Below are 12,730 nucleotides of genomic sequence, written 5' to 3'. Positions count from 1 at the left end.
TGATTTTCCAACCAGTTTTGCACCCACCTTATAGTAGCTCCATCTAGGTTGTAGTTCCCTATGCAAGACAATATCAAAAGCCTTACTAAAGTCAAGATACCACGTCTACTGCTTCCCCCATCTACAAGACTTGTTACCCTCTCAAAGAAAGCTATCGGGTTGGTTTGACATGATTTGTTCTTGACAAATCCATGCTGACTGTTATTTATCACCTTATTATCTTCTAGGTGTTTGCAAATTGATTGTATAATTATTTGCTCCATTACCTTGCCATTTCAGGGGGAAGTAAAGTCACAACATGGCGGATGCTAGTGATTTGTTTTCACCCCCAGGCCAGCTACTTCACTGACCAGTTTCCATACCCAAACCCAATGAGCAGGTGTCTAGATTTCATGGGGTTAAGCGGGGCCTGAGGCTCAGAGAATGCCTCTTCCACGCCACATCCCAGTGGGATGGGAATGGCAGAGGCAAACTGCCTGATCGCCCCGTCGGGGAGTGGATCCAGCCTGAGCTCCCTTAGCAGCGTGGCTGCAGCAGAACCAGAAGGCCGGGGTTCCCCGTCCGCCGCGGAAACCCCCAGGGGCCCGTTCCGCCGCGCGGCGGGGCCCGGGGGAGGGGAACAGGCGACGCTTGGGGCCCCGGCTGGATCGGGCGGGGGCGGGAGGGAAGGTGCCGGGTGGCCCGGGGCGCGCTGCGGGGCTGGCAGGTGTTGTCTCATGCCCGCCGGGGGACGGAGCCAAGGGGAGGCCGGGCCGGGGCGAGTGGCGCGGGGGATGAGCAATCGCTGCGCTCCGTGGGACAGGCTCCGTGAGCCGGCACCCAATGAGCGGGTTCCGGCTTTGACGCGTCCCTGTTTGGGAGCAGCCTGGCGCAGCAGCTGGCCGGGGGGCACGGGTCCTTGCCGCGGCCTGGGTCGGAGCTCTGCGGGCGCCAGCCGGCGGGGGATTCGCGGCCGCGAGCGGCGGGCACTGCAGAGGAGGTGAGGGCGCCGCCGGGGCATCTCTCCTCTTCCCCCAGCCAGCGCACTGCACCCGGCGCTCCCAGCGCGGGCTGAGCGTGCACCCCCACCCCCCAGCCCGCGCGGGGGAGGCACATCGGGACTGGAGCACCCCCCAGAACCCGCCCGGGAACCTAGAGGCGGGCACACACAACACACTCACACAGGAAGAGAGGCCGCCAGCAGCCACCCTGCCACTCAGGCACCCTGGCTTGAAGCCCGTAGGGGAGCCTAGAGCTGAATTGGATCTGCTCACCCCAGTTAAAAGCCCCTCTGCCCTGTCTTCACTGCTATTTTAACATGGCTTAGCTAAGGTGAGTGAAGACATTTTTTTTTTTTTTTTTTTTTTTGCGGTGTAGACGCATTCAGACCAGTGCATACAGTCACTCAGGCTTACTTGAGATAGCAACACACACGTTATCAGACCAAGACGTGCCACACAGACATTCAGATGTACTCTGATACCTGAACGCTTAGATACGCACAAACATGAATCTTTGCTAACACTGAAAATGGTTTGTTTTTTGGGGGGGGGGGAGGGGTGATGTCACACAACAGCAAGTGATCTCGCTACTACTGCTTGTAATTTTGGTCATTTTGCACATCTGGACTTTGCATAACTGGGCTATAGCTTGGAGCAGCTGAATAAACACCCCCAGAGAGAGTAGCAAGACCTGACATTTTATTTGGGGAGGAAAGATGTCTGCCTTTGGGTTCTCTAAAATGGTGTGATATGAGTTTTAAAATGATCTTTTACTGATTAACTACTTTTAGAATTTTAAAATACATGTTTTGAAGAAACTACTGAACATGGCAAAACATAAACAAGGTGAACAATAGTGAGGGGGGAAGACATCACCACCTTTAAAACATTCAGTTCTTTTTAATTAGTTAAATAATTGACAGGCTAAAACAGAAACTGAATTAAATGTGCAACTCATTTGTAACTCAGATTTTAAGCAATATAAATTACACAATAGCAATCTAAAACCGAGCTTGGCTCAAAACAGAGCGTAAGCTCCTCCCTAACTGACAGAGAATTACCATCTGACGCTTCCTTTCTCTCTGCAATGTGCAAAACCCCCCACCTGAATTTTAGACTGTTCTGAAACACTAGTATGTGCGTTCCTTTCATATCGGACAGCTAATACATGTTCTTTCTTTCTGAACAGAGAATTGAAGGGCAATCCAGACATGAGGAAGGTTTTGTTAGTGGAACCTGTCATCATCATTTACGCTTTTGCCTCCTTCTTGACTGCACCGCTGATTCAGCAGTATATTTATCAGAGACTATGGGAAGAAGCAAGCAACTCCAGTTTAATAGAAAATAACAACACTACTTACTGTGAACGAAACAAAAGTAACCCAACCTATATCAAACAGAAGGTAAGTGCGGGGGGAGAGGGGGAAGTACCAATGAAAACGTATTACGAAGGAAAATTTGCAGTGAGTACTAGATAAATATGAAATTAACAGTGGTTTATTTTTTATAAAATTATGATTTCATTAATATCTATGTGGTGCCATAGGTGTGTATAGTGTTTACAAAGAATCAACTCCGCAAGATGCTGAGGACATTCAGTTCCCTCTGAAGTCATTAGGAGTTGAGGGTGCACATTATCTTAGAGAAGTGGTTCTCAACCTATTTACCATTGTGGGCTGCCTATGCAGCTCTCTATGTGTTATGTGGGTAGCATCCACACAATATATATACTACTTGTATGGCCCTGAGGATGTGCTGCAGCTGTATGCTGATTGGGCTGTAGGTCGAGAACCAGTCCCTTAGAGGGTTTGGCCCAAAAAGAAGATATTGCCCTTACTCTGAGAAGTATAGAAACCAGGGCCCTGATCCTGCAAAGACATATGCATGTGTTTAACTTTACACAGTGTGATTAGTACCTTTGACTTCAGTGGGACTTCTCCATGTGTCAAGTTAAGCATGTATGTCAATCTTTGCAGGACCAAGGCCATGGTTAGATAAATATAGCATTATACAGAGAGAGATGACATCAGACAGGGATGCGGGACCAGGAGGAGAAAATTAAAGAGAATTTTAAAATATGTATTTAATTGAGCTGATCTTTTAACAACTTTGAAAATCTCTGATTTCTCATTTATGCCAGTGATGACATTCATTTCCTGTATTGTCAGAATATAAGGATGGCAACTCTTCAATTTGATTAATGATCCTTTTAAAAAATATGTAAAGCATATTTTAATATTATTTGTACAATTTACTCTTCTTGAATTAGATATTGATTAGAATCTCCTGTTAGACCACAGCTTCCTTTACATTTAGGGGAAAGTGGTAGTTGACATGGATTTGTGAGTTATAAAAAAGGCATGTGTTAATAAGAGACCATCAGTTGACATCATTCCCAAATCAGACAAAGAGATTGTTACAAAACTCTAAGTAGCACTTGAAGTGAAGGATTTTGTGCAATCCTAGATCTGAATCTCTGGGCTGCTACCATAAAATTACTAATTAGGTATTCTGCACTGCCCCTTCTCAAGAGTAGAGCATCCAAGTTTATGTAGCCCACTTGCTATATATAACAAGGGCATGCTTGTCAATGCCATATGTAGACTCCATTGAACTTGCTCAAAGGAATAGTTCAGACTTTTTACCATGACAATGAGTTCTTCCTCATTTGACAGGAGACCAGTCAGCTAAGGAAAAACTTAAGAGGGCAAAGTTGAATTTTTGCCATAGGACTCTTGTTTTGTTTTTCGGGTTTTTTGGCTGACAGATCAGCCAAGGTAGGCCATTTATGATTCCCATGAATCCCCTTTAGTGTTGATTTACTTGGCTTCTATCTCCCAAATACTATCCTATGGGAGTCAGAGTCCAGTAGAAGCATAAACAGCTCTTCCTGGCTGACCCAACCCATGGAGCTTTAATTAAACAGCAAGAAAGCAGCTGTGCATGATCCACAGCTGCAATTGGGAAGAAGAGACCCCAGCAGCTTTCTGGTGATTGGGAGTAGGAGGCACCTTCTAGCAATCTGTTAATCCATGTAGAGATGCTAGTAGGCACTGATCTCACTAGCTCTGCAGCATGTAATTGAACACAAATAAACTCAAAACCCTGAGGCTGGGCTGCTGAGACCTTACTCGCCTCTCTCCCAGCATCAGACAGCAGGAAAGCTAGCTACTGGAATAACTTTTAGAGCACAGGAGGAGGAGAACACGTGAACTCTCCACTCCTCAAGGCTGCAATGTTTGGCTGCAAAGCTGTCCTTTTTGGAGGGGAAGAGAGGCTTCTATTGCAAGTCAATTTGACATTTAAATAGCTTGACCTGAACCAGAACTCAGGGTCTCCTGAGGTTCTTGTGAAGTGGAAGACTGTGGATGCTTTTGGCTAGATCAAGGTTTTTTGGTTCAGATCTAAAAGGGATTTATGTCCTACGGTGATCTACAATCCATCTGCACAGCTGCAGCCTAACACTGTAGGCACCTAATCTCACTCAGCACCTAAATTTTCACTGTAAAAGTGTCCTAGCTGTCAAAGTTTGTGCCTCTGGACATGGCGTTGCTCCCTCAGGCAGGTGACCTGACACCTGTCTCATGCCTAAGCCCCAGTGTGGTCCTTAAACCAGGTGAAAGTAGGTGTTAGCCTGCCTAGCTTGCTTGCTGGGCCCAATTCAGCGAGCATGCTTAACTCTTCACAAAATGGCCACGAGGAGGAGACCTCCCTTTATAACCTTTAGCTCCTCAGTGGTTAGGATATTCACCCCAGATACAGGAGACCCTGTTTCAATTCCCCCCTCTGCCTTGTGAGGAGAAGGGATTTGAAGAGGGATCTCCCACTTCTCTGGGGAAAGCTCTAACCACTGGGCTATGGAATATTTTGAGGTGGGTCTCTTTTGCTGAAGCCATTCCACTTTTTGTATTAAACAATTAAATATTAATGGGGCTAGACAAAGAGTGAGAATGTGCTGGCGTTTATGGATTCTATTCTCAGGTGCCTACCTCTCCTCATAAATTGAATAGGGAACCTAGTTCAGGGTTTGTGAATTCCAGTGATTTTTCCAAGGTGCCTAAAAGTTGGGTTTGTGGATCTGGGCTTTTTCTCTTAATAGTCTTTGTACATCACCCACAACAGGTATTTTCATCCAGTATTAGCTCTTACTGCATGCTGTGTTTTAGGTAGATGAATTTTGGCATATTGTGACTCTTTCTCAGGGTGTCCAGAACCAGAGGTCAACGTGTTACCTCCTGCCTCAGTAAGAGACATACTTGCTGTCTTTCAGTTCCCTGGCACTCATGGTCAGTTAGCCACCCAAACAAACTCCTCAGAATTTTTCCAGCCCTTACTTTGCCTGCAGGTTAAGTCTTGGTGTATCCCAGTCCCTGAACCTTCCACAAGCATTCCTCCCCGCCTCCTCCGCCCCGGTAGTGTCCAGCCACTGTCGATGGACACTCTCAGTAATTACCCGGTAAACTGTCCCTAAAGAGATAGTGTACACATGGCTAGGTGTTTACACAGCTGGATGGTTACAACTCAGGATTAGGTCCTTTATAGCAACACAGCACTGTAATTGTTTTTTAACAAAGAACAGAGATTCACAGATTCAAATGAGTATTGAGAAAGAGTAAGGGAAACAAAAATGGTTACAAATAAAACAAAACTATAACACACTTTCCAGAGATAAAAACTTAGGCTGCAACCCTTGTCTAAAGTAGTTTCTCACCCTTAAAAGTCTTTCTGCAGAGCTTGCTTGTTTTCAGTCAATCTAGGATCTATTCCTTCACAAATCATCCCCTGCACTAAGGATGTTCCTCAGTGAAATGGATAATGGGAGTTGTTCGTGCATCCCTGTTATAGCCCAGTAAACGTCTGAAAGCATTCCTGCTGTTTATTCTCCACTGTGCTGGTGCCATATTGTGTTCACATCCCTCCTCCCCCCTGTCAACCTGTTTTTCCTGTTGACTTTACATGCAAATGTAGCTCCCATTGTTTTTGGCTCATGATGCTTAATTTACATGTGACAGTGATACCTATCTTTCCTTTTGGAAGCCTCTTTCTCTGTTTGTTTGGTTACAGACTTTAAAGCATATCATCAGTACATGTACACAGTTCCTCATATAGTATTAATACATATTCTTCACAATGATATTAATGGCCAGTGTGTCATTGGCTTTCATTTCATACCTCACACAACATTCTTTATGGATAACTACTGTGACAGCAATGTGTTAGGTGCAGTGAGTTTGTCAGGCCTTATTGGAGTTGCTGACAGAACAGTGAGCCCTTTGCCAGTTGGCATTGAGGGCTTCTTAGTGTCAGACATAGGCTATGTCTACACTACAGACCTTACAGTGGCACAGGTGTACCGCTGCAGATGTGCTGCTGTAAAGTCTCCTGTGTAGCAGCTCTGTGCTGACGGGCAAGAGCTCTCCTGTTGGCATAATTAAACATGGCGCTGTCCACACTGGCACTTCTGTTGGTGAAACTTATGTCAGACAGCTGTGTTTTTTTCACATCCCTGAACAACAAAAGTTTTACTCGTACTAGTGTAGACATAGTGTACTAGACTAGTGTAGACATAGTCATATGCTGTCATGTTGTTTTCATTATAGCAACTACAAACCCACGAATGATGAAAAATCTGCCAGCTGCAGATTTCTGATCTGGAAATTTAGTTAAACTTTGTAAAAATTTAGTTTGATATTTTTTTTCTGTAGTTGACGTTTGCTGGAAAGCCCCTGAAATTCAAGCTGTTTTTCAAAACACGACAGTACATGCTTGGAAAAAGAAAACTTTTCCACTCAATGCAAAGCACTGAACCAAAGTGCTTATTCACCATGAGTCAGCTGAATTTCAAATGGCTTCTCGCAACAAGATCATTGTGAATTTACTCTTTCACACAGTTGCTCACTGCAATTATTTGACATAAAGGATGCATAATAAAAACTAGCTTTACATTCACTGTACTTGGATAACTCCTTTCAGGGCAATGGGTCTCCAGTAAGTGGGATCTTGTCCTGCAGAACTTTTCTGTTGCCCATCCCCTGCCTGTTTCCAGTTCCCATTATTCCATCAATACAGGCCTCAGGTAGCTGTAAACTCTGAAATAATCACATGTCTGTCTGTCTGTGTTTTACACCACACTCATCACCATAGCATCTGAGCATGAAATTCTTGCCCCATAGATGTAAATGGTAAAATCTCCGTTGGCTTCAAGGGGGCCAGGATTCCACACTGAGAAAGAATTCTGTCTGCAAGTGGGTGAAAACAGGAGGCTGAGAAATTTAAACTCCAGACAGTTTGCTGAGATTATATTTGCACCAGGTATTCTGGGTTTTCCCGGGAGTCCATGATATTAGTGACTTTTATACATAGAGGGCCTACATTTTGCTGTGGTGTTCCTCAAATTCTGTTTCTGTCAGTCTCTCAGGAAAAGACAAATTATCCTCTCTCTTCATCCTGTGTAGTTTCCCCCCCTTTTTTTAGGGTTGGGAGGGGCTCTTCAATCTCTACAATGTCAGGGCAAATTTAGAAAATAAATTTTAAGACAATAGGGGAGCATTTGGGGTCTGTAAAGATATATAAGATGTGGATAAGGCCTTTGCGGCACTTAAATTCATTGTCTCATAGGCGTTGGGTAAATGTATTCACTTTATAATTAATTAAGAAGAGGTTCAGAATTCACTGGAATGAAAGCTGGTGCTTTCTGATTGCTGGATTGAACAACATCTCTTTTAACTGAGCTCAGAGGAGTTATATTGAAGCATTATTTATCTTACAGTATCCTTTGCTAGTATGTAACATTCTTTAATTATATGAGCCAGTATCAGTTTGCCCTGTCCTGGTCATTGTTCAGCCTTAGGCACAACATTCCTCACTTAACTAAAGCCTTATTTAAATCAAGGGATTCTTCATTTTCATCCATTTAATTTTGTATTCTAGGATTTTTTGTTCTGTATAATCATATTTTAGAGTGTAGTGGATTTGCAGATTAAGAAAATATGGCCAGATTCTCTGCTGCTCTAAACCTGTGTAGCTCCATTGATTTCAATGGAGTTGTGCTCATTTGAACGAGCTGAGGAGTTGGCCCATAATTTTTTAAGTTCATTTTCGTTTACTTTATAAATGCCTGAACTGGTCATTGATCGTGTTCATGCATTCTAAATGTGGCATATGTCCCCCCACCTCTGTCATTGAACTAGATCTGCTGGTGCAAGCCATGGTAATTCCAGTGAAATTAATGGAGATGGGTGATTTACAGGAGTTGAGCATCTCGCCCCCTTTTTCGCTTGTGTTGGACTTTCTCCTCCAAAACACACACGCACACATGCCATTTTTCTCTTCTTGTTTAATGTTATTAAGGGCGTTGGGTTTTTAGCTATCATATCTGTATGAGTTTTAGACTGTTTTAGGTATGGGTTTTTCAGTACCCTGAGCATTCCTATGTGGGATGGGGTGGGACAGGATGGTAAAGTACAGTTTTGTTACCGAGTATTGGCATTTCTGTGATGCTCATCACTGTGGTGTGCCAGCTTAGTATTGGAGTACCAGCTTTAGTAAGGAAACATTGCATACAACATGGAACAAGTACAGTGAATGTAAAGCTGTTTGCTTCTTAACTGTACAAAAAGTGCTACCCAGGAATCAATTTTTTTCTCGGTCTTCACAACTGCAGTTAATCCTTGTCTCACAAGATGCCTCTGCTTTGTTCGTTGTGCCCATTTGTCTGCAGGCTATTGCTTCCCTTCTCATTGCTGCTGTCTCTGCAGAGCAAGTAGTTTCCCTTCCCATGCTCCCCTCTCTCACTCTTTAGGATAAATCACTTCCTTTCCTAACACCACTACTCTCCTTTCATGATGCTTGTCTTTCCTTTGCACCACTGCACTCTGTAGACAGGGCCCGTCCCTCTTTTTGTGCTGATCAGGTTGCTTCCTTTCTCGCTGTCTAGACTGGGGTTCTCACAAGAAATTTTTTGGTGGCCGCTCTGACGGTTTTTCCTAAAATACTTAATTAACTTTAGGAAAAACAAATAAATATGCACATATCCATGTCCAAATCATTGTAATTTATTTATGTAGGGTTTTTTCAGACTCAGTAATAAAAATTATATACAGTTGTCTCTATTCTTTACTGGACCTAAACCGAATAGAACCATAAATAAGGTGCTTTGCACATCCTTGCCTTTTTTGTGGTTGTTTCTTTTGCTTTTTTTTTTTTTTAGACTTGCTAAGTAGTAAGTCTGCTCCTGTGAAGACTGATATTTGTAGGTTTGTTAATATCACTTTTCATAGCAGACTTACTCAACCCTGGCAAGCGGGGGAACAAATTAAGCTGTGAATGGAGAGGTGGGTAGGGAGGCAGTGGGGACCAGGGGCAATGGAGGGCTGGGGAGATACTGGAGGTTAGTGATTTGGAGGCTTTCTGAGCCTGAGAAATCCTTTCCACTGGTATTAAATGTATTTGCATCTGGTAGGTAAATTATCCAGGTACTTCACACTGACGCTCTGCAGGAAGACTTCACAGACCTGTTGAGGGTCATAGAAGTGTAGTACTGTAAGGGATTTCAGTAGGTCATCTAGTCCAGTCCCTTGCACTCAAGGCAGGACTACATAATAACTAGACCACTCCTGACAGGTGTTTGTCTAACCTGTTCTTAAAAACCTCCAGTCACTGAGATTCCACAGCCTCCCAAGGCAATTTGTTCCAGTGCTTAACCACCCTGACAGTTTGGAAGTTTTTCCTAATGTCCAACCTAAACTGTCCTTGCTGCAATTTAAGCCCATTGCTTCTTGTCCTATCCTCAGAGGTTAAGGAGAACAATTTTTCACTTTCCTCCTTGTAACAGCCTTTTATGTACTGGCAGTGACGCTGGAACACTTTTTGTAGTGGGAGTGCTGGAAGCCAGCTAAGGAACTGTAAAGAAGTGGTCCCCAAATGTTTTACCTCGCACCCCCCTTACGCCAGGGCTCTGGGAGGGGGACACGGACAGGGGTAAGGGGGCCGGGAGCTGGGGCTGGAAGCAGAGCTGCGGGTGCGGGGCCAGCTGCTGGGACCCAATGTGGGGCCAGGAGTGGAGCCCTGGGCATGGGCTGGAGGTGCTGCAGCACCCCCTACACTCCTACTTCCCACACCTATGTGTAGCAGAAAACTGTTATCATGTCCCCCCGCAGTCTTCTCTTTTCCAAACTAAACAAGCCCAGTTTTTTCAGTCTTTCCTCACAGGTCATGTTTTGTAGACCTTCAATCATTTTTGTTGCTCTCCTCTGGACTTTCTCCCATTTGTCTTCATCTTTGTCTTCATCCAGACCTGGACACAGTACTTCAATTGAGGCCTTATCAGCTTGGAGTAGAGTGGAAGAATTACTTCTCATGTCTTGCTTCTCGTGTCATGGGATACTATGTGATAATATTAAGTATAGATGTGTTAGTATGATTAGTTTTTATGCAATACACTAGAACCTCAGAGTTATGAACTGACCAGTCAACAATACACCTCATTTGGAACTGGAAGTATGCAATCAAGCAGCAGCAGAAACAAAATTTTTAAAAAACCCGAAATACATTACAGTACTGTGTTAAACATAAACTACTAAAAAATAAAGGGAAAGTTTAATAACAAGATTTGACAAGGTAAGGAAACTGTTTCTGTGTTTGTTTCATTTAAAGTAAAAGGGTTAGAAAGCTGCATTTTTCTTCTGTATAGTAAAGTCTCAAAGATGTATTAAGTCAATGTTCAGCTGTCAACTTTTGAAAGAACCACTGTAACGTTTTGTTCAGTTACAAACATTTCAGAGTTATAAACGACCTCCATTCCTGAGGTGTTGGTAACTCTGATACATCCGATGAAGTGAGCTGTAGCTCACGAAAGCTCATGCTCAAATAAATTGGTTAGTCTCTAAGGTGCCACAAGTACTCCTTTTCTTTTTGAGGTTCTACTGTATCTCCTTGATGTGCATTATTATTTATTGATATAGCACTATCAATATGCATGGCACTTTACAGATAAGTAAAATACCATAGGCTCTGTAATAATCCCATTCAGGGCCAGTTTCTGATCCCCCTTCTCTGCATTAAATTGCATGTTTCAGTATGATTACGTGTGAGTAAGGGAATCAGCGTCTGGCCATAAACTACTAGTAGTTTTATCACTGACTTCAGTAAGAGCAGAAGCAGACCAATGTTGCTGAAGGGCTCACAGCATAGGGGCCTGAACTTGCAAATGCGTGCTCACAACAGTAGTCTCGTTGACTCCATTGGGACTACTCATCAAGTAAGGACTACTTGCCTGAATAAGAGAGTTCAGGATCATGTCCTAAGTTAAAATACAGCACGAAAGAGTGACAATATTAAGGGAAGGGAGAGGAAGGACAAAGGTTACAGAAGTAGAATTTTTTGGATACGTAACTGTTTCATATTTTTTTTTTTCCTCATTTGCAGGAAGTCCAAGAAAAGGCCTCTCTTTTTCTTATGCAGTTGGACTTAACTGGCGCAGTTCCCAGCATTTTGGTTGCCCTTGTCCTTGTAGCTGATGGGGATCGTCATGGACGCAAAAAATCTTTAGTTCTGCCTTCAGTGGGAGCTTTTATATCCAATGCTTTCCTCGGTGCATTCTCGTATTTCTCCCTATCCCTCTCTATTTTCTTTGCAGTTGTATTTTTTGGTTCACTGTTTGGAAGCATGGCAACTTTCCTCGGAGGAGCCTTTGCCTTTATAGCTGACCTATGTAATGAAGAGAAGCAGAAAACGATACGTATAGCTGTGGTCGATTTGATTTTTGGACTTGTATCTGGATTAGCAGGACTGACTTCCGGCTACTTCATAAGAGGATTAGGCTTTCCCTGGACATTTGTGGTTGCTTCTCTGCTTCACTTTATTAATATTTTCTATATTACATTTTGGCTGGAGGATACAGTACGTGTACCTGAATTCCAGCAACATGCATTAGTATCTTGTACTGAAGGCCTTAAAGAAACATTTTCTGGAGTGTACATGCTTTTTAAAACTTCCACTTATAAAAAACGAACTTTAATCATTGTATTGCTTTTTACATTCATGATGTATTTTTTTACCTTGATTGGTGGGAGTTCTCTTTTTACATTGTATGAACTGGATGAACCTCTCTGCTGGAATGAACTCTACATAGGATATGGAGCAGCTGCATTCACTTCTGTTTCTCTGACCAGTTTTTTAGGAATATACTTTTTTTCACATTGTCTCAGGGACATCTATATTGTCTTCATTGGGATATTTTCTTACATTGGAGGAATGGTCATGGCTGCCTTTGCCAAAACTACACTGCTCATGTTTTTAAGTGAGTTCAAAAGCAGGCCCTTTAGATTCATGAAATACATGAAAAGTGTTATATTCTATATAATTAAGCCAGCTGATCCCTTAAAAAAACCTAAAGATATGTTTAAAAACAACAACAAAAAAGTAATGTTCAATCAAATCCATGTTGGATTTTAAGTGTAAATTCAAAAATGAAAAGTGTGGCAAGTTAATGAAAGCACTTCCTTATAGCTTTTTGCTTTTAATATCACATATATACACTGGATTTATCAATGTTTCTCTGTGCTAAGATAATTTAAGATGATTGTGTCACATACAATAGTAGTTATGGTTTGAATCTTCTATTGCTTTTACTATTTGGGGCCTTCAGTACATAAAATGCAGTTAGACCATTTAAAAAAAAATGGCAGTTCACCTTTAAATTCTAAAAGTGCTGTTACCTGAGTGACTCATGACTAATTATATTGTTTTGC

General features: G+C 42.8%; 1 protein-coding gene across 6 annotated transcripts in view; it reads left to right on the top strand.

Annotated features, from left to right (window-relative positions):
- The first annotated feature begins 701 nt into the window (after nucleotides 1–701).
- The window catches only part of SLC46A3 (solute carrier family 46 member 3), a 33,167-nt gene continuing 21,138 nt past the window's right edge, over nucleotides 702–12,730 (top strand). For 2 of the 6 annotated variants that reach the window (XM_073340784.1, XM_073340775.1), the window contains exons 1-3: nucleotides 702–979; nucleotides 2,170–2,383; nucleotides 11,406–12,279. In XM_073340784.1, coding sequence (XP_073196885.1) covers nucleotides 717–979; nucleotides 2,170–2,383; nucleotides 11,406–12,279 — 1,351 coding nt within the window. In that variant the 5' untranslated portion in view covers nucleotides 702–716. The other 4 variants (XM_073340811.1, XM_073340793.1, XM_073340802.1 and 1 more) reach the window with 4 other exon arrangements.

The sequence above is a fragment of the Lepidochelys kempii genome, chromosome 1 (genome assembly GCF_965140265.1).
Source record: "Lepidochelys kempii isolate rLepKem1 chromosome 1, rLepKem1.hap2, whole genome shotgun sequence".
NCBI classification, from domain to species: Eukaryota; Metazoa; Chordata; order Testudines; family Cheloniidae; genus Lepidochelys; species Lepidochelys kempii.
This window is presented reverse-complemented; position numbering and strand designations above follow the sequence as displayed.